The following is a 22391-nucleotide window of genomic DNA, read 5'->3' as shown; positions in this document are numbered from 1 at the left end:
ACCATTGTTGCGCAGGTATTAAAGCAAACAGGTACTTCTGACCACCCTGGGTACAAGGGAGATCCTGATCACTTCTCTCGGGCATCTGATCGAGTCACCGCTCGCTCATCCAGGGTCCAGCCAAACAAGCAGAACACACATGAAGCATTCGACCAAACACATAAAGCTTATCGAGTTTATCAGCCAGAGAAATAAACACGTTACAGCCGATTCCATGTTGACAGGCACAACCGTTTGTGAACCAGCAGTTGCAAATGCTCCCCTGGGGCTGCGATGGTGGACCCAACCATGACCTCCACCAGGTTCTATCTGGCATCTGGGTTTTGCGAGGGCATTGAGGTCTGCTCCAAAGGTCAACTCGCTGGAGCAGCTACAGTTCAAACGGCTCACCTGCCGCAGCCCAGCGTCTCTGTGACGCTTCAGCTCAGCACTGCCCGGGCTCGGAGCAGCTGCGCGTCCTGAACCCCTGACCCGCTGCAGGAAGAACCTCGCTCACCCCCTGTCCAGCTCTGTGCTCTGCCCGCTCCGGGCCTTCCTCTCTCCAACCTGCCCAGCTCGAGGGTTTCATTTGCTGCGCCACACGCTGTCCCTCCGCTGCCCCGCGACAATGCGGAGAACCTACCGATGTGCTACAACACAGCGCAGACGTGAGGACACGGCGGCCCTTCGCTAGCACTCCTGCTTGTCTGCGAGCTTCTGTGCGTGACAGCGCACTGCACTGAGGGGGCTCTCCGTGGAAGCGGCTTACTAAAAGGCAAGGAATGAAAATAAGGCAGTAAAATGACAAAAAAAGAAAATAACAGAAGAAAAAAAGAAACTAAAAAAATGAAAGGAAAAGAACCGTGACCTCCAGCCTTTCCAGCTGTCCTGCAAATAGCGTGCGTTGGAAGATGCATAAATCTAACTGCTGGACCATCCTATTTTGTCTGTACCACAAAAAGAGGGGTTTTTTGATGGTACAACATAGGTGACAAGCACCATGCCGAGACAGCAGCGGCAAACAGGCATGTCCTGCCTGCCCTGCCGGGACGGACACGCAGCCATCGGGCTCCTTCAGAGAGACGGCAAGAAAAGCCAGAGAGGTGGCACCAGGAGGGCGAAATGTGAGATTTCATTTTCTGAGCAAACCCTTTCCATTTCTTGTTTCAAAACACTATTTCATATTGAAGCTCTCAAAGAGTTAAAAAAATTAAAAGTTGCTGTGGTTTATTCAAATAAAGCAATTAAACCCAGTTCTGCTCTTCCCTCTGTCCGTTTTTCTCCCCAAGAAACTCTGCTTTTCTTGCCCTACATTAGAAGGAAAAGCAAGTCTGAATTCATCGTGTCCCCGTGCCACACGGCGCCCGTTTGTCCCCAGCTGTGCCCGAGCTGGGGCTGATGGGCACGAGCCGCCGCCACCCGCCCCATGGCCACCGTGTGCTCACGGGAACGCAGCCACCGCTCCCGCTGACCTCTGCTTCAAATACCCAGGGAAACGGTCAAACAATCCAATGACAAGTTTGACAGAGTGACAGGCACTTTGATGCAGATATTGCTCATTCAGCTAATTGGTCACAAGTTAGCAATGCAGTTTTCCTTTAAGCAGCACGGCCTATCTTGAGAGTCAGTAACCGGAACACAACGATTACTTTTAGCATCAAAAAAACATGCTTTATATCAGGAATTTTTCCGTCTAAATCAAAATCCCAAAGGATTTCCATGCCAAGAAAGCAGCTAAAAAAAGCCAATCTAGAACACAGACTCTCTGCCTTGAAATAACATGGGAATGTTTTTGATGTAAAACTGAGTCAGGTAATAAGAAGAAATAAATCATCAATGCAGCACGTCTATAACTAGACTGGCACTGCTGCAGCTATATGAGGATGTGAATCTACTGGGCAGATTGCTCCCAAAATACAAAAAAGCCTAAACCCTGCACTACACCTTGCTGCACTGAACGCTACAACAGCTTGCTTCAGAACATAGAAGAAGGGCAACCACGTGGAACAGCGTCTAGTGAAGGTGAGAAGTGATTAGTGCCCCGTCCCTGCTCCTGCAGCCGCTCCGATTTCAGTCCCTGTGTTCAGCGCTCATCAGTTTGCACAAATGTGATCGGACATCTGCCTCCTCCTACCATGTTGGTTTTAAGCTGTAGAAACCAAATGTCTCTAAGGCTGGCAACTGCAGGCAAAATTGGGTATATTTTCTCCAGGTGATCAGGATGTGTAAAGTGGACTTCTGGGGCTTAATGTATGATTTAAAAACAAATAAATAGCTAAAGAGTAGTAGATAGTTCTCAGACAGTTAAAAGTAGAATTTTCAAATGCTCATTGGGAACTCTAGCTCCTGACGTCCAGGAACTGAGTTTCCAACTCTTCATCTTGCTTTCGAAAAGTCTTAAAAGTGCTGGAAAAAGGAAAGAAATAGATGACAGGCGGAGGAGGTTGTTGCGATCCCCACACTGAAAGGCCCCAGTGTGTCGGTCCCGCTGCAGCTGGTCGCTGTGCTTGTCACAGCCGCTCTCCCAGGGGTCGGGAGCACCCAGCAAGACAACAACCCCTCCCAACAGCGGCCCTTTGTCCGCAATGGAAACGGCCGTGGGTGCAGCGGGGGGGGCTGGCGGGGCCAGGCAGGGGCAGGCACCACGGCCCTGTCGGGCCGGGACACGCGTGCGGGACTCGAGCTCCCCACGGCCACAGCTCCGCGACACCCCGGGAGAGTCACGGAGCCGCCGGGAGCTCTCGGCTGAGCCGCCACGGCTCCCTGAGCCCCGCCGCCAGCACCCGGCTGGGAAACAAGCGTTTCCTTGGCATGAAACAGTAGGACCACTGGAAAAAGCAGAGAAAGTTTTGCGACTTTTTAAAGCAAAATGGAAAGTTCCCAGACATGAGGCAAGGCCAGAAAGATGCTGTAGTAGCTACCTGTCACCTCTTTATTTTACTTGTCAGGAGTTCTGCAGGACTCAAAGAACCTGAGGTACTTGACATTACAGCTGACACAAATAAAACAAATGTGCAGAGTCAAAAAGATCCCAGAGAACCAGCGGCGCTCCGCAAGCTGCCTAGTGCTGGGTTCTGCTAGCACATCTACCATTACAGCTCCTGCTTACACTACGCTTCATGAAAATACATTCTGCTTGTCCACGGATTCAGTAAAAAAGCTGCACAACACAACGGGATTTTAGAAACTGATTTGTGGACAACCAGCCAAAGGGATGCTAAAACAGAAATCCTAACTCAAAACCTCCCACGCGAACTGCGGGGTTTTAGTAACACCGCGCACTGTTCGTAACTTCAGAATAGAAACATGGCTTATGGCTTTGGCTAACGCGTTTCTACCAAGACTTTCACATAGCTTGTAGAGGTTGTCATGCTGCTATCTCAATGTCTGTGTTACTTATAGAACAGTTTTCAGACGCTGCAGGTCAAAACTAATAAAACAGCAATCCTAGTTTAAATTTCACTGTAGAGTATCCAAAAGAAATGTTCTATGTTTTTTCTAGAGGGTTGAAAATGTTGGTGCTCTCGCAAATCTTCCAGATTCTTGTGAGAAGAAACCTCTGCTTCCAATAAGTTTATGGGCAACAGCGTCCTGGCAAGAGCGGCAGAATTAAACTGGTTTTGCTCTAACCTATGTAAGGTGTCCTAAGGCTTAGTTATATTCAGTAATAGATTCCCAGACACAAAGAGATACAGAAAATGTGCCAAAGAAGGAGAATTATTTAGTTTTGCACCTCTTACCTACTCAGACTAAAAGCAAAAGCACACGTGCTCTTTTTCATCATGACTAAGTGGCAGAGACTCTCCCCAGCACTGCTCTGCTTTTCCACGCTTCTCCAAAACCTCAGCAACGTGACCAGCGTGCGGAAGATGGCACAGCCCCTTCCACAGCCCGAGACCCGGCCAGCCCGCTCTGGGGGCTGCAGGCTCCCTCACCTCCATGTGGTTTGGTTGAGGCTTGTAAAATATCGATATTTCGTGTTAAACTCCCCTGGCAAACTGCTTAGTTACACTGGATTTTGATTAATCCTGCCCTTGACACGGGGGAAACCTCAATTCACTGCGGTGGAGCCTGTACCCAATTTAACTGAGCACATTAATCTCAAACCCATTTTGATTTGGACCTGGGCCAGACTACAGCACATTTGCTGAACCCATCACGGCTGGGTATTCAAACTCACACTGGATTCAAGCATTTCAGAGTAATACCAGAAAACTCTGAGCTAATTAATTTAAATAACCCCCCCGAGAATGCTGACTCCTCTTCCGAAACACCCCATCCTGAGCGCGGTCAGCTGCCCGGAGAGAGCAGGAGGCAGGGACACGGGCACAGCCGTAAGAAGCAATAAAAAAACTCCAGATTTGTACTTAAAATCCTTTGCAAAATGATACTGAGATGCAATATCATTATCATTACACAAAAATAACTCAATGGAAACACACTATTTCTGAGACAAATTCCATCACTTAAGTAGATGCCATTTTTGTGGGTATGGAAAATATTTGCCAATGGCCAAGAGAGAGTGGAGCGTAGTGTAGCCTGCTGGACAGTTTCTGGATGAGACCTGCTTCTCCCCTTTTGAAACCCAATGGGACACTGCGATTACTACCCAGGGTTGCTCGTGTATCACTCCAGCCAGGAAAAGTTGTAAAAACAACAGGAAAACATGGTGTTGTTGTCACACAACACAATAACGTATGACACAACACTCAGCTTGTCACACCAACGTGAGTGCTTAGCGTAAGAAATTACTGAGCTATATATTACATTTGTCTGCCAAATTTCACCTAAGCCACCTCCCCTTACTGGGAGCAATGCAGCATCTGATGATTCGAGCTGTAGTTTAACACCGTGAGAAATCTGTTTTCTTACAGCAATGGCAATTATTATTTCCAACTATATTCTTACTATGATTAGGAACATGAGTAACTACATTCAACTTACTAACCAACCACTCGCGTGTCGGTGACAAGCTGTTTCCCCGATGCACGCTGACCATCACCGCTCTCCTTGTCTTGTGGCTCTCCTTGTCTTGTGGTCTCTAAAGCAGAACTTTGATTTTTTATTTGTTTTTTTAAATCTAGCTTCCATCCTGAACCCCCACACCAGCACTGGGGGTGTCTCTCAGGTGAGCTCGCCATCCATCTTATCCCCTCTCTGAATGAATAAGTTTGCATGTCTTGCACAACTACATCCTTTCCTATTAGCTCTGGAGCCACACAATTGACAGATCAATGAAGGTCAATCACCACTCCGTGTCACCAGACTTCCCCAGGAACAGAAGTCGGGTTGGTTCTGCATCCGCGAGTCCCTCGAGCTGTCCGGCTCCAGAAACCTCCTTTCCCACTACGAGGAACTGTGACCTCTGAGCTGGATGGGCCCCCGCTCAGCCCCTCATGGGGGCACATGGAAAACAAGCACCAGGACACACGTACAAATAACTGAGGCAGCCAGCTACCCACAGTCAGCAATGTCAACTGATGGGTTTGCTCAGCTCGGTGTTGGAAACACTCGAGGGAGGTAGATAATAGACAGCACTGGATGAAACATTCTTGTTTCAACTACTCTAACAAGCAATTTTTCTAATTTATACTTCAGTATGTCAGAAAGTCCCAGCCCTAGCCTGCGAAAGCTAGAAGCTCTCCAACTTCTCCTTTGGGATTTATTTTCTATTTGGAATTAAAAAAACAAAACAAAACAACACAAAAAAACCAAAATAAAACGCTTCGGGCTGTATCACAGCCTTAAATAACCTGCCATTCAGTGCCACAAATGCACCTGGCAGTATTTTTCTTCCCGTGGCAGACAAGGACAGATGGGAGACAAAGCATTACCGAACCGCAAGACACACATTGCTTTTCCAGGGACATGCGGCTGTCACAAGTGTGGTGACCAGAAAAGAGCTCATACCAAATGTGACCTGTATGTGTAAAGTGTCCCTTCTCTAAGAGATAGGACTCCACAGGCCAGTGAAAGCAGCCGCCTGGTGAAGGTCACCATGCTCCACGACGGTGAGGTGTCCATGCTGCTCTCGGCCCAGATGGCTGCCTGGGGCACAGTTTTCTGCACTGACTCTCAGGAGCCAAGAGGTAGTTTTCTGTGAACTCTGTAAAGGTGTTTACAGAAAATTATGGACGGTGTAAGGAGTTAGGCCAGTGGCCCAAGAGAATCACCTTTCCCAACTTCCACTGGTATGAAATACCCGCCTAGAACATCAGAGAGTCAAAAGAAACTCAGCTGGACTCTAGAGCAGCGCCCCCACTCCTCAGAGAGGAGAGCGCCCCCCCGCTGCTGCCCCAGAGCTCTTTGGAACAATCCCTTCCAACAGATCACACTGATCTCTGCGAAGGCATCGGTTATGTCAGGCATGAAGGACCAATTGCTCATTCAGATTCACGTCAAGCACATTTTACAAAAGAAAATATTAAAACGGGCTCAAAGAGAAGGCTGTGTAGGGTCGCCATAATGCACTGTAGACTGGCTTGGCCATCTGCTCTCACTTTTCTGAGGTTTCCCAAAGTGGACGGACCTTCATGATGGGAGGCAAGAACATCCACCTGGATCTCCAAGACGATGTCTGCAGTTTTCACGGACGCAATGTACTGTGAACCCAGTTAATTTAAGTCCTTTTCAGAAGTCAGTTCCTCAGACAAGCAGAATGGCAAAACCACTTCAGCCCTGCAGGCCAACCCCCACCTCCCTCACATCCATCTCGTCCACCACAACATCCGTCCCACGAGCTCCTTATCTAGTGGCTGTTTTTCTTGGGTGCAGTCTGTTCATTCAGTCCAGATGTCCTCCACAGAACATGTGAGAAGTCACTTGTTTATGCAACGGACAAAACCAGAAGTCGTTGACAATGGCCTGTGTGGGGCAAAGCAGTCTCCAAATCTGCAGCCTCTCCGTTCCTCGATGTGTACAGATGACAAAAGGTCTGAACCCACAAAGCAGAAGAGTTGGCTCACTTCTCTGCAGCTGGGGTAAAATGCGAGATACTTTACTATGAGGTGGTGATTAACGTCTGAAGAGATAAAGGATGTGCTCCTGTTCTGATGATCCCCTGTGACGCCAAGAACGCTGCACAGCAGCAAGCGGCTTGTTCCTACGGCTGGCAATGGCAGCTGCGCACGGGGGCTTCCTGCAGGACTGTGGTTCACAACAGCCTCATCTAGAAACGGAGGGTTCGAGTCCAACTTAAATCACCGACAGGAACAGTGGCGGTCCATATACAAAACCCTTTCTGGCATTTCTGTATGCCACACAACCAGAGAAGTCTGTGCCTGACCATCTCAGATTAATCGGAGTCCAACAGTGACAGGCACTTAGGGTCAGAAATCAGATACACCATCTGTGCAGTAGAGCAGAGACCACTCAGGCACCAAGCTCAGACCAATGTGTAAGCCATGTCCTAACCTGTTTATTATAAATAATTATTGAACAATGTATTTATCAAAAAAAAGGGTAGAGGCCAAACCTCTGTGTGCACAGATATGTATCCAGAGACATTACATGTAATAATCTGCTTCATCCCACTTTCCTCTCTGAACACCAGCAGGGTTTGCATATTAAGGTAGTGCTTTGCTCAAAGAGGGCAGGTGGGGATACAGGCTCTTCCTCAGCCTCAGGACCTCACCCACGTCCCAGGACACCAGTCCCGAGGACAAACAGCACAGGACACTATTGCTCCTGTCGACCTCGGGTCGATCCCCAGCTCAGAAAGGCAGATTCATGGGCCGAGAAGAAAAAAAGCTAAAGGAGAAAGGCCACGAGGGCAGTCCAGGATCTCAGATGTTATATAAAGATGATCAACAGCATCTCCTGCTCCCTCAATAAATTTTAACTGAAATCGGTACCATCTGATAGGTTTCCAGAGCATGCTTTCCAAACTGATGGGTTCAGATATGGGATGCTCAGTGTCCCCTCTTTGGCGGGACAGCAGCAACAGGCACAGCTCGCTGGGACCCTGGGGCACCTTGGGACACAGATAATACACAGGGGCCACAAGATAATTTTGCTCAAAGGGCTCAAGACCTGAAGACTGTTCATTGCTGGAGGGAGGACGGGAGAAGTTTTGGCACCTCCCAGTTCCCAAATGTAATTCTGGATCTCGTCTGTACAGGGTGTTTCAAAAAGGTGGACCCAATCTGAAATCACTGCAACGACAAACCACCAATGAATGAAACCACTTGAAAGGGTGGGGCATAGAGTTTCAAACTATTATTAAAAGGTTACTAAAGCCTGGTAACTCATTAAACAGTTTGTAAATTTTTTGTGTAATTGTAACGCTTTGCTATCTGAAATACACTGCTTGGAAACTGAGTCCATCTTTTTGCAACACCCTGGACTTCTCAACCACAACAGGTTACTGTTGCGTGTAGATAATCAGACCTCCTGAAGGCTCAGAGGTGGCAATGCATCACACCTTCTCTGTGAAGTATGAAATACGAGTTTTAGAATGACTCACAGAATTTACAACCAGTGTGCATACAAGCACGTACACTGCTGACCTCGCTAGGGGATGCAGTATCTAGAAATAAAAGGGACAAAAGAAGATAAAAACTGTGCTTCTGTTATCACAACAGTAAGAAGGGAAGAGAAGAGCTGATGTTGACTCTGAAACTACTTGACCTACTTTCACTTCTCTGAAATAAGCGCTGCGGTAGTTACGACTCCGTGTGAATCAGGCAGCTATGGCAGGACCAGCCGTGTCCCTGCTGCCGTGTGCAGGGGTCGTGACTCAAAACCCCCAGGTGCTGCTGAACACCAACACACCCGCTCTGCTCCTGCCAGGCCCAGCGCCGCCCCGGAACCGCTGGGACTGAAATTCTGAAACCACACTGAACCCTCTGTAGTCTGAAACTGAACTGCTTTCAAACTAAAGCAGCACCAGCCTACAGGCTACGAAGATGCTGAGGGGTCTGGAGCATCTTTCTTCTGAGGAAAGGCTGAGAGAGCTGGGGCTGTTCAGCCTGGAGAAGAGAAGCTGAGAAGGATCTGATCAATGGGATCAATATCTCAGGGGGGGTGTCAGAGGATGGATCAGACTCTGTTCAGTGGTGCCCAATGCCAGGGTGAGGGGCAACGGGCACAGACTGAAACACAGGAGGCTCCATGTGAACATGAGCAGAAACTTGTTTGCTGGGAGGTGCCAGAGCCTGGCCCAGGCTGCCCAGAGCGGGTGTGGAGTCTCCTTCTCTGAGACATTCAGACCCCCTGGACCCACCTGTGTGATCTGCTCTGTGACCCTGCGTGAGCAGGGGTTGCACTGGGGGATCTGCAGAGGGGCCTTCAGCCCAACCAGGCTGGGATTCTGTGATCTCCCATCTCAAACACAGCAAGGAGACTGGGGGAAATTTCCAACTCTCCAATGGGCAGGACAACAGATGTTTCTCAAACATTCTTCCTTGTTAGACCTTACAAAATATTCCTAAAGTGTTGATCTCACACTCAGGTTTATAAACCTGGCCTTTTAAACTACACTGACTAAGCTAAAACCACAGTCACCTCCTGGCTCTCCTCCAGGCTTGAGCCTGACAGGTACCTCCCCAGCAGAAGGCCTGTCCCAAGCAGGCTGCGGGCACCTGGCTTTGCCATGAGAGTGGATGGAGTCAAGGACAATGGCTCTTCACCTGTGTGTCTCAGGGACGGATCTGGCTATCCACAGGTCACCCACAGAGCCACGCTACTCAATAAAGGGTAGGCCGCACAACTCACTGCAAGCCATGCGTGAGAAGGCAAGTCCACAGGATCCTTCTGTCCAAGGCTGACAGCTCTGCTCTTCTGCACGGCCTCTCTGTGTCCCAACATGCAGCTGCACCGATGCAGATTTGATGGTGAATGAAGTCGGATTTGGTTTGAAAATGAACACTTCCACCTCATTGCTCTACTTGAAAATTTCCCAGTTTCCATCCAGCCAGAATGCTTCACCTCCCTCCAAACACCATGCAACTCAGCAGAAAAAAATATGATAGCCAACTCACATCTACTGCTCTTCAGAGACTCTCCTTGGACACCATCTTAGTGTCTCCACAGGAGGAAAACCATGGACAGCATCACTAAAAACAGCCTCACAGCGAACACAGGGCGGCAGCTCTGCCTCTGCCCCAGCCCACCTTCCCTCACCCAACACCATGGTGAAAACAAGCCCAAGGAGGCAGCACGAGCATCGGACATTGCGCCTTGAACAAGGAAATGTTCCACATTCACACCTCGGTGTGTCCTGGGCATGTGTGCGCCAGCTGCCAGGGCCCGCGAGTGACCGAGGACAGTCACGGCCCCGCTGGGGCCTGCAGAGGCAGGGGTGCCATGGGCAGCTCCAACCCGCAGCCTGCCCTGCTCGGGTGACCCTGCTGCCACCACGGGCTCCTCCTCGGCTCCCCCCACCCAGCGCTGCTGTCCCCAGCTGGGCAGGACAAGCCAGGCTTCGGCAGGTAACTGCCACCAAGGACATGACAGCCTCTGACACCTCGGTCGCTCTTCCCCAGGGCAGGAGGGATGGGTCCCCCTCACATATCAGGAAGGGTCACAGCGGCCAGCTCAAAATGCTGCTCCCAAATCCGCGGCTGGGCCCACAGCTGTGTGCACACACCGGCCAGGACAACAGCTCTTACCTGTGCCGGCGATGGGCAACACAGAGCCAACCTGCGGACCACGATCATCAGGAGATCCTTGTCCAACTCTCTGCCCCATCACTAGCTCTGGTATAACCTTCACCTCTTCCAAACTGCAGCACATCCCAGCTTCCCATCTGCAAAATGGGGAATGCATTTGTGCCAACCATTTGGGTTTACAAAGCTAAATCACTCGGCACATGTGAAGGACTCGGAACCCACGGGAGCCAAGTAGCATATAACATCGCTTGTATTTCATTTAGACACCCAAAGGCAGGTAGGTGACCGGGTTTCCCGAAGTCCCGAGGAGCCCAGGTCGCACCAGTGTGGCAGGAAGCGGGGCGCTCAGCACCTCTGAAAAATCAATAGGAATGAGCTTAATGGAGACACATGAGCTCTGAATTCTGGCTCCAGACACAGAAGGCCTAAATTCAACGGCAGAGTGCCAAGATCTCAAAACCCTTGCAGAGTGAACAGTCCCACTAGGGCTGCTCAACGGACATGGAAGTTGTTAGAGAAATTTATTTCGGAGGGAGCAGATACCAAACAGTTCCTCTGCAGAGCAGGATCAGCACCTTAGAGAAACATCAAAACTTAGAAGGAAAAAAAAAAAAAGACCTTTATGCAGCATGTCCAGTCAAAATCTCACACGAACTTTGGGAGCACCTCCTCTGAAGAGGCAACCTGCTCAAAGCCTGAGATACTGAGCACGGGTGTCTCACAAACCGTGTCACCTCTTTGTCACTCAGGCCACAGAGAACGCTGCCCAAACAAACTTGTGAACTTCTGGGAGAAACACAAACATTAAATACAGGGCAAAACTTAGAAATTTGTCAAGAAATCTCCTGAACAAAGTGCACAAGAAACACTGCTCTAGCGCCTAAACACTGGTGATGTTTGTATTAAAGGGAAAGCCTGTTTTCCACAGGCTCACTCAAACTATTAAATATATTTGCCGAGTCCTTGCAGGTATCTGTTTTACTTATGCTTACTTGAAAATATAGTCAAATCTCCCAGTGATTATGTTCAGATACTGCAACTTTCAGGAAACGTTGCAGAAGAGTCACAAAATAAAACTCAAGTTCTGAACTGGTGTGTTTTACACTGAACCCTCTCTCTAAGGCTTCCCGGCATCACAGCCTGCGATGTGACGGCATCACGCGGCAGAAAGGTATCAGAAATCAGTAACATTAAGACATAAAATGACTGCGATAGAAATGGGGAACCGAGAGAGAAACATTTACAGCAAAATTCACACAAGTAATTCTGAATATGCCAATTTAAGATATTCCACTTGTTATTTTAATATTTTTTAGATAAATGGTAGTAACCTCCACAGGTTATTTCCTAGTGAACTCAGCCAGCTGTAGGCTATGCAGCCAGAGCCTGCAACCACATGCCGGAGGGGTTTGGAAAAGAGTAAGAGGAAATCAAAAGAGAAGTGGACACTTGAGAGAGACTCAGGGACAGCCAGAAAAGTCCTTTCCAGGAATAATGACAATCCCTGAAGTATACAGCAAAAAAAGGAAGCACCAGAGTCTGCCATGCAACTGGATCTCCATTTGCTTTTGAGGAATCCAGCCCCAAATGTCTGTTAAACAAACATCTGCCAACACACTCTTGGGGCACCTATCTGGAAAATGTGCGGCTCTCCCAAGTGTCACAAGGAGTAGAAGGTCCATGCAGGGCACCTCTGGAATTTTAAGTCACCATGAATCCACAAAGACACCCACATGCTACAGGGAGGCTACAGAGACCAACAGGCCACCAGACAGCTCAGAAGCTGGGTTTGTGAGCATTAAAAGAGGTCATTTCATTTTGTCACTTTTCCAGATAAGACTGCAATGTTTTGGTCTTCAAGTTCTAGAGAGGTGGCACCTCTGACAGTCAAGAGACTTCCAGCCAGCAGACAGAACACTCGAGCATCAACGCGCTGTGAACCAGATGCTAAACAAAACTGTCCATGCTCATTTCTTAGCTGGTGGATCTAAATTCTGTAGTCTTAAGTCAAGGTCAAGGCACTACTGGACCGGAAGAGTATAACGCTTTCCAGGAAACGAAACAGAAGTAATCTACAGCCAGCTGAACACCTTGGTTCAGTGGATGCCACCGATGGCCAGCACAGCACAGACAGGCGCCAGGCAAACCAGCCCTGCACAGCTCTGCAGCCACATCTCGCCACATCATTCCTGCGCTGGTGTGATTTAAGCTTCGTTTCAGCAAAGGCTGCCAGCTGCAAGTAGCTCTGTAGAGCTTACACACAGATAACGGAGCAGTCTAATTTTGTTTGTGACCTAAATCCTACTTGGACACAGAAGAGATGAGGTAAAAGGTGGGATGCTTTTCAGTTAGTTGGAAATAGCATTTGAAAAACAACGGGTTGGAAGCCTAAGAGCTCACTCTAGCCACGGCTTGTGTCCTCCAGCCTCTGCAATGTCTGCTGCAGGGAAAACAAAGTTAGTGTTTGTTAATCCGGTCTAAGGCAGAAACGCAGCCTGAAGTGCTGAGAAGCGTGTTCTGAGCTGCCGGGCGCTCGGGCCGCGTGTCCCCAGCCCCAGCGGCCGCGCGGGCTCTGCCGGGGCCGGGCGGCACCTGCGGCCCTGCGCTGCGGCACAGCACCCACAACACACACCGCTCCGTGCTGCGGCACAGCACCCACAACACACGCCGCTCCGTGCTGCGGCACAGCACCCACAACACACACTGCTCCGTGCTGCGGCCCTGCGCTGCGGCACAGCACCCACAACACACACCGCTCCGTGCTGCGGCCCTGCGCTGCGGCACAGCACCCACAACACACACCGCTCCGTGCTGCGGCCTTGCCAGCAAGAATTGTACTCCTCAACTGCTCTCTATAACACAGGCGCTATCCTGCCTCTACCCTCTATGGGTCACATGTAAAATTACGTATATCACTGTACTAGATGCCCTACAGATGGGCTGGTAGCAGGTCACACCTAGACACGATCTCTCGCCACCTGATGTGACGGCAGCCGTCACAGCTGAGCTGAAGAAGACACCCGTCCTGCACAGCTCCATCAGCCGCAGAACCGCAACGGACCTTCCTCCCAACGCATCCTGCTGGGGCTCTGCCCACCTGCCCCACGGGACCCACACACAGAAGCCATTCACAGCACCTTTTAGCTGCAATAAGGGACATCTCAACCCTCAACATCACCAGTAGGGGAGATTTCAGGAGCCAGAGCTCAGGTTCCAGCCACGGGAAAGCACCTCTAGTTTCTGATCTCCTTCAAGGCCTCCTTGAAACAGTCTCCTATTTAAAGTGCACTTCGAAACCTCCTGATTTTAACACGTGTTGTAATTCAGAAAAAATATTTAGGGCAAGACCCTGGCAGCACTGGAGACATAAGAGGTTTTGCCACTGGTTCCACTCTGAGCAGTTGTAGTCTCTGCTCTGCAAGTCTCCTCCTCACTTGATTTCCTGGTCATCTGGGACAAAGGTGACGTTCTTCAAGACATCCCGACACAGTTGGCAGCGGATGTACTGGGCAGGGTGAAGAAGGGAGGTGTCCTGGGCACAAGCTCAGGGTGCTGCGGGCTGGGCAGGGACGGGAGCAGACGGGCCGCGCCACCCACTGCCCCTCAGCCACTGTTGTCCTCACCAGCTCCAAGGCCATCACAGAGATGGCACAGCAAAGCTCAGAGGTCTCCACCGCTCACCGGCTCCTCCTGCATGTGGTCTCGTGTTCCTACATGTTCCTCTCCATCCCTCCTGCGCTCCCTGCACACCCACAGCAGGACACTCTCATATCCTGCAGGGATGCAGCCCCAACCCACGAGAAATGGCTAAAACCACTGCAGATGGAAAAGTCAAGGAGGGGTAGGAAAAAGATTTGTAAATCCACATCCCAACTTTCTATACTCAGTAGTGTTTAATCTACGCTCCCTCCTCCTGGAAATAGCACTCCAGGGCACAGCCTATATATTAACGAAAAGTCTCTACCCCTGACAGCAGCAAAGCTGTGGGATCCGCCTCTGGGCAGGAGCACAGCCCACCGGCTACGGGGGGCGTTCTGTCCCACGAGATGTATGGCAACTGGGAGGACTGGTCAGTCTTAACAACAGCACATTTTGCAATTGAGATTCCATGATCTTTGAAAACATTTCTCCAGGTAACACGCCATTATAACCAAGGACCTGGCATGAATGAGCGAAGCCAGAAATCACACAGAGATCACCGGGGAAACCTCCCGGTGGAAACCAGACTGAGTCCCCTGCAGCCCATGTGTGCGTCACTGCTGCCCACGGGAGCTCAGCCCCACTCCTGGCTTACGGTGATGCCCAAAACAGTTTCTCCACACTCCCCAACTTCTTTTCCAACACTCCTGAGATGCCTCAGACTGAGAAACACACTCTAAAAAGAAAGCTGAACTCATACCTTGATGGGGTATATGTGGGGTCCATACCCATTGTACCACCTGATAACCTGACATTTCCAAGGCCACCTTTGGCACAATGTGCCTTCCCTGCTCGGCAGCAGCGTCTTTACTCCAGTGGTAAAGTTTACCCAGAGGTTTCCTCCCTCCTAACACATGCACAGGCACAGGAGCCCCATTTGCTCCTTTTTCTGTCTACATAGTAAGAAACCACGCTCTTACCTGAACATCCACCAAAACAGCCTGATCAGTTCCCCGATCAAAACCTGTTCATCAAGCAAAATACAGCTAATGGGCAATTTACATCTGAAGGCAGCCAGACATCACTGCTGGCTGCTCCTCTTGCAGCCCAGCCAGAGCTCAGTGCGGGTGGCACGTGAGGACAGGACGCTCTGCCCTCCTGGAGGCAGGAGCAGTGGGGCAGCTCCAGATCGGTGGATCCAAATCACAGAAACCCAAATTTCATGTGAGAAATTGACCTCTCTGTATCTTCAGATCCACCCATCTGGACAAAGAGAGGCCACACAGGGAAATCCCCAGCAGTTTGGAGCCAGCGCTCGAGGCACCCAGGCCATTCGGCATCATCCAGCTGGAGAAGTGACTCAGTGAACAGACACACACCTTGCATCAGGAACTCATCTGGGCCAGGCGGTCTGCAATATCCAATGCAAACCTCAAGTCTAGAAAGGATTCTAGACAACAAAGGAAAAAACATTCCAACTTCTCTGGGGAGCAGGCGGGAGATAAAGATACACCACCATAGTCCACCGGCTGTGAGACAAACATTAGAGAGAAGCGCGCAACCAGGAGATGCGAACGTCGCTTTTGAGGAACACCACCTACTACAGACAACACAAAGGCCAAGAGGATGAATGAGCTGTACCCGAGCTGAGTCAGCCTCAACACAGAGAAAACAATCCAACCAACTGCATCCACCTCTTCCCAACAGAAATGGTGGCTCGGTGCCTCCCAAGACTTCTTTAGCACAGACACATTGCCATCATTTTTGACATCACCTAAGCAGCTATCATATCCAACCCAAAACACCTCCAAGCCCTCAGAACCAGTTCCACCGTTACCCAGTCCAGGACCCAAGCCCCACAAACAACTGTAACTCCCATGGAGACAGAGCAGCACCTTCTCAATGGACAAAGCTGACAGTCACTTGCACAAACACGAAACAAGATGTCACTGACTAACAACAAAAGCTCTTCTGTGCTAGGCAGGAGCCATTGTGACTTCCAGTGAAGCCAAGAGAGAAATCTGTGTAGATAAACACAGAAAAGTCAATTCCTATACACGGTTGATGGTGTGAACTCACTAGCTGAGACTAAGCCCTTTATTTAATGGACTAGGGAGGTTTGAGAGAGAAAAGAGCCCCAGATGGGGTTCTACAGAAAACTGTTACAAGGGTGTGATGAGATACAAAAAGTGAATTTATAAATACTAGCTCTACAACCTGTAAGAACACTCTATTTCAGAGAGGAAAAGAGAGAGGAGAGAGGAGGACTTGCTGGAAAGGTCACTTGGGATGGTAACAAGAATCATCTGAAGTACTCTATACAATTTCTAAATGTTGTAATTACCATGGATAACTCATCAGAAACACACTTCTAACTTGACAAAGGCTTGCTTGAAAATCCCCAGCATAAAGAAGCTACCAGAAACAGGAGCAGACCCCAGAGGGTATAACCTGGGGAAGCAGAAGGTGCTGAGCTCAAGGAGAGAGGCAGCGCCATGCAGAGCCAAGCAGACACAGCCCCCAGACAGGGGCACCCGGAGAGCCCCGGCGGGAGGGGCGCTGCAGGGCAGCTCCGGGACCTGCACGGAGCAAAGCCCAGAGCTGCTGGGGAACGCGGAGAGGGAACGCTGGGGTCACCCCGCGCCAGGTGCGTGCTGCACACGCACAGGCTGCGCCACCCGTCGGTCAGATCGGTGGATCTGAGGATACAAAGCTGATATTTTCTGTGACGAGGTACTGCGGTCATTTACCAACACCAGTGCCAGGAACTGCTCTGTGCCACACCTGCACCCAAGCTTTGGACACGATAACCTGTAACTAGAAAACTCAGGGAGAGCTGATCGCTGCGCAACCCCCTGACACCTCCATGTCGGCAGAATGACAATCCTCAAACCTTCACTTTAGTGCTGGAAGAAATCTAACCCAGTTATGTATTTCACAGGTAACACAGAAACGAGAACTCCTCTCTAAGAAAAAGTCGTAAGCACTGAATAAAGATACAGGAAAATGACAGTGAATAGGTCTGGAAATTAATTACAGGCATATCTTGCATTATCAGCTACAATTTCTCTCAATCACTTCTGGAAGGCAGTAGCTCCAGAGTAAAACAGGAAGATCCCAAATTTAACTTTTTTTTTAAATTCTGGGGGCGGGGAAAGTTCTGCAGTGACTCAGACTGACAGATTCGAACAACCTACAAATAACTGAAGTAATCAAACTGCATTAAAAATAACACTGCATGTTGGCTAAGTAATTTCCAAGTTGTTCCACTAGTTGTGCCTTTGGCTTTATACTCACATGTGCGGGTTTTGGAAAGGGACTCCAGACGTGTTTAGAGTAAATCTTGCCGTGGATTTGAAAGGTGGATTTGCAAAATTTAACTTCAGCGCTTTGCGTTTACCTGTGAGACAAGGAACACAGAGTAAACTTGTCAGCAACAAAATATTAAGAGCATCTGGAAATGAACAACAACAAAAAAAGAAATACTGCAAGAAAAGAAAACTGCTTTTCACAACACTAGCAAACCATAGCACGTGTTAGAGACACAGGGATGGAGAAACCGTGTCAGCTCTCACCCGTGTCTTCTCCTGCCTCGTTCCAAGTCATTCCCAAAACAAGGTGTCCAACGCACCCCCTGGGATGGCTGGAGCACCAGCCTCAGCCGCCAGAGCCACCAGCAGTCATGGAAAACCTTCAGACACCTCCACACCACGGCCCTAAGCATCCTCCACGCACCACCGCTCCTCCAACAGACCCCGCTGCAGGCACAACCCGGGCTACAGCTCAGCACCCCTGCAGGCTCAGCACCCCTGCAGGCACAACCCGGGCTGCAGCTCAGCACCCCTGCAGGCACAACCCAGGCCGCGGCTCAGCACCCCTGCAGGCACAACCCGGGCTACAGCTCAGCACCCCTGCAGGCTCAGCACCCCTGCAGGCACAACCCAGGCTGCGGCTCAGCACCCCTGCAGGCACAACCCGGGCCACGGCTCAGCACCGCCGGCAGGCTCAGCACCGCCTGCGCACCTCACCCAAGCAGGGCGAACACAGCGGCCGTGTGGATGGGGCTCCTGACCCCCCTCGGCCCAGCGGCAGGGGGAGGTAAACCAGGCCTGAGCGAGGATGGAGATCTGCCATGCGCTCCTGCTGCCAAGAGCCAAGTTCAGCCCATCCGTGGGGTGCCCCAGCTTTGCTCTGCAGCCCACTGGGAAAGCATGGGGAAAGGGAAAATAAACGAACAGCAGAGTGGGAGGAGTGCCGGTCACCGCTCCAGCCACTAGCTATGTACTTTTGCTTGAAGCTCAAGGAACAGTAGGATCAGGGACTACAAAGGGAAATGTCCCTTCCCCACCCTCCTGCTGGGCTGCAGAAGACCCTGTCTCGTTCCTGCTCAGCCTCAGTGGGGCACCTTCCCTTCAGTAGCATCCTCTTAAGTTTATCTTACAGAAAAAAAAATAAAGAAACAACATAGTTTAGCAAAGAATGCCCAAAATATCCATTAACCGCCTTGTTTGACAAACTGACTTTTAAGCATGAGGTTCCAACCTTGAACAACACTAGTATTTTCAAATCTTTCTTTAATCTTTTTCCTATAAAGACAATTTTCCAGATGTTTATCACACATCATTTTTTCTCCTGAAAGGCACCTAATTGGAGCCGTAGGGTCCCTCCCCAGGCTCAGCACAATGGCCTGGCATCTCTAAACTCTGAGCAACCTCCGTCCATGCCCTTCGCTGCTGCCGCCCAGCGCTCTGTAGGATGAGGAGTATCTTATTTAGATCATTAATACTTACATGTATGCAAAAAATACTCACTTTGTGCAAGATGACACAAAGCACTCATTTACCCACATAGCACTACCATGAGGATAAGCAAGCCTCCTCTCCTGCTTGGGCTTCGCCAATCCGAACTCTCGCAGAGCGGCAGTGTGATGGGACACGGGCACCGACACAGCAACGATGCCATGTTTCAAAGGGCACCAGGTAACAGCAACATTCCATTCTCATTTCAGTACTTGTCCCTCCACTCGTGGCATGTCCTCACATCCACTCCCTCGTTCCTGACCCTCAGCACCCGTACCAGCGTTACACACCGTGCAGAGGAGGAAGGGTCGGCTGCTGGGTGGGCAACAGAAAGAAGAGTTTCCGAGCTCAGGCTCCAGCAGCACATGTGCTCAATGAACTGCAGAGGAATCACTTAAAAGAAGCCGAAGAGATCAGTTTGCCCTTATATATGACCCAGAAACAAAGGAGGAGTTGAACAAATCCAAAAAGATGGCAAAGCCAAAATGAGAGTCTGTGACTTGCTCCAGAACCTATCACCCCTCCACATCTTTGATGTCAATCACCTACAATGTTCTGAAAGACTAGATGTTTGCACGACCAATATTCGCAGAATCACAGAATGGTTTGGGTTGGAAGGGACATTCAAAGACCATCTAGTCCACAGGCAGGGACATCTTCAACTACATCGGGTTGCTCAAAGGCTCATCCAGCCTGACTTTGAGCACTGCCTATGATGGGGAATCTGTTCCAGTGTCTCACCACCCTCACTGTAAAAATCTATTTTAAGCTATCGCTAATGATACGGTTAGCCAACAGACACAGAGCAGCCGGTATCTCGCATCAGTCTCTTGAGAAGTCCTGCAAGGCTCTTCCAAAGCACGTCCGTCACCACCGAGAAACCTGAGGGTTCCGGGCAGGAAACACGGCACGTCCTGCGAGTGCACGACGTGTCACACACGGCCACACGAACACCCCTGGCCAGCCCGGCCGCCCCTGCTGACCGCACCCCCAGCATCTCCCCTCTCGCACAGCAAACCCGACTGAGCCCGTGGCTGCCAAGGGCCCGGGGATGGTGACACCTCCCAGCGCCATGCGGCACCCGGAGCCTCCCCGGCCGGGCGCTGGAGCTGGGCAGGAGCCGGCAGACGCCAGTCTGTGCTGGTTTGACTGAAAATGAGTTAGCTTTCTTCATCAGTTAGAAACCTTTCTTCTTTGTAGCCAGCACCGTCATTGTTTGAGAACAAGGGATAACACCCCAGGACAGAGTTAAAGTTTTTAATTGCTCTGGTCTGGAAGCCAAAGCCTTTTTCTGAGCTCTGCTCACAGGTGTGGGGCAGCTAAGAAGGGGACATGGATGGGACAGACCTTGACTGATATCCAGACTGATCAATAACAATATTCCATCCCATTAGTGTGAGGCTTCATATTTAAGGAGAGTCAGGACCTTCTGGTCTCTTCTCTCTGTCGGAGCCAGGACAGAGACCCGTTCGGGGCAGTCCTGTTTGGGGTTGTCTTTAGTCCAGCCTTTCCCCATCCTGCCCTTTGCAGAGGCCTCTGGGCCCTTCTGCCTTTTTCTCTCTTCTCTCTCCACAATCGGCTGTTTGGGACCAGGTGCTGCTGCCCAGGCTGTTCATGAGAAATTGCATTGAGTATGTTTTATGTGATATTCTATTTTTCATATATATATATATATATATATATATTTACCAGCGGTGTATTAGTATTTTGTTCTTTCACTAAACAGCGTTGATCTCGATCCCAGTTTCTCCCTCACCTGGGGAGGGGGCGAGCGAGCGGCTGTGGCGGTGACGTGTCCAGCTGGGGTCAAACCCCACGGCCACGCGGCCCCCGCTCCCTGCCTGTTCTGGCAGCGTCGCTGCGCTCTCCGACCGGCCGGGGTTTACAGCATTCATCCTTCTCGTAGTTTTGTTCTATTCACTGCTCCTCCTTCAAGGGCAATAATACAGAGTGGTGCGGTTTTCCCTTCTCAACAGCAACGGGGATACAACTTAGAAGAGCGTTCCTCTTTGAAGTGGCTCAACAGTGGAAACAACACAATTAACTACAAACTCCTCTCTCAAAACCTGCTCTTACTCTTACTACTTGCAAACTTCAAACATCGTTTCCTCCTCTTTTTACACTGTGACAGAACATGTTTTTATTCACTGTTAAACATCGGCCTCGTGATTTCTACCTCAGTAAGTTTCAATTATGTCAATCCACCATCTAGAACTACATTTTCTACAAATCCAACAAATACAGATGCATGACCTGCCCCTGGGAAGCAATCAGAACGCTTTGCTCAGGCAATGAACGAGGAAAGAGGCCGGGGACAAACGGGCACCCTGAGAAACGCCAGGAGTTTCCATGTGGCGCAAGGCACGTGGAGACACACGGTAAATTAACCAACAGACCACCGGGAACTGGAGTCTGACGGAAGCCAGAGCAAGCTTCCAAAAATCAAGCACTTGAGCTGCGTACTCTACAGGTCTTGAGTTTCATCCCAAAATAAGACTTTTGACAGCTCCACATCCCTGTTCCTTGTGAAAACACCATCCGAAACTAACTGGAAGCAGAAGGGCCTCTTCAGATGTCAGAGTTTTGGTGGTGATTTTGCTGCACACAGATTTAATTCAGACCACCCTGCTCCACCAGAATAAAGCAGCCCAGGATTAATGTAGCTTCTGAAATTCAGTAACACTCCTACCACCAAAGCTGTGTGTTCAAAACTGTCCTAAAGTGTGCTGCAGAAACAGTCACCTTCTATAAATTAAATGCCCTTTAAAGGTTTTGTTATCCTAATACATAATTCTAATCACTGACCACTATGACATCTACTTTTCCAAGAACTGTAAAAGTAAAGATTACTAGAGAAGTAATGATTTGGAAGAAACCAAAACTAACTTTGGAGTATATTGTTTTTTCATAAATTAGGTTAATCCTCAGAACCAGACCTGGAACTATGAAGTTTCTTGACTCAGGGTATTCCCAGTTTGGCTAGTGGATTTGTTCAGCTGTGTGTTAATGGTTACACTAAGCTCAGACTATATTTGAATCCAGGACAGCCTTGGTTTTCACACACACACACACAGTATCACACAGTATGTTTGGGATTGGAAGGGACCTCAGAAGCTCATCCAGTCCAATCCCCCTGCTGGAGCAGGAACGCCCAGGTGAGGTCGCACAGGAACATGTCCAGGTGGGTTTTGAATGTGTCCAGAGAAGGAGACTCCACAACCCCCTGGGCAGCCTGGGCCAGGCTCTGCCACCCTCACTGAGAAGAAGTTTCTTCTCAAATTTAAGTGGAACCTCTTGTGTTCCAGCTTGGTCCCATTACCCCTTGTCCTATCGTTTGCCACTGAGAAGAGCCTGGCTCCATCCT

At 49.8% G+C, this 22391-nt stretch overlaps 1 protein-coding gene across 2 annotated transcripts in view; it reads right to left on the bottom strand.

Moving 5' to 3' along the window:
- The window catches only part of MAP2K4 (mitogen-activated protein kinase kinase 4), a 94911-nt gene that overhangs the window by 45539 nt on the left and 26981 nt on the right, over positions 1 to 22391 (bottom strand). For both annotated transcript variants that reach the window (XM_082066939.1, XM_082066940.1), the window contains exon 2: positions 17526 to 17628. In XM_082066939.1, the coding sequence (XP_081923065.1) occupies positions 17526 to 17628 (103 nt within the window). The remainder of the gene's footprint in view (positions 1 to 17525; positions 17629 to 22391) is intronic.

This window comes from Streptopelia decaocto (genome assembly GCF_964273445.1).
Source record: "Streptopelia decaocto genome assembly, chromosome: 16".
Taxonomy (NCBI): Eukaryota; Metazoa; Chordata; class Aves; order Columbiformes; family Columbidae; genus Streptopelia; species Streptopelia decaocto.
The sequence above is the reverse complement of the archived record's forward strand: the minus strand, read 5'-3'. Positions and strand labels throughout refer to the sequence as shown.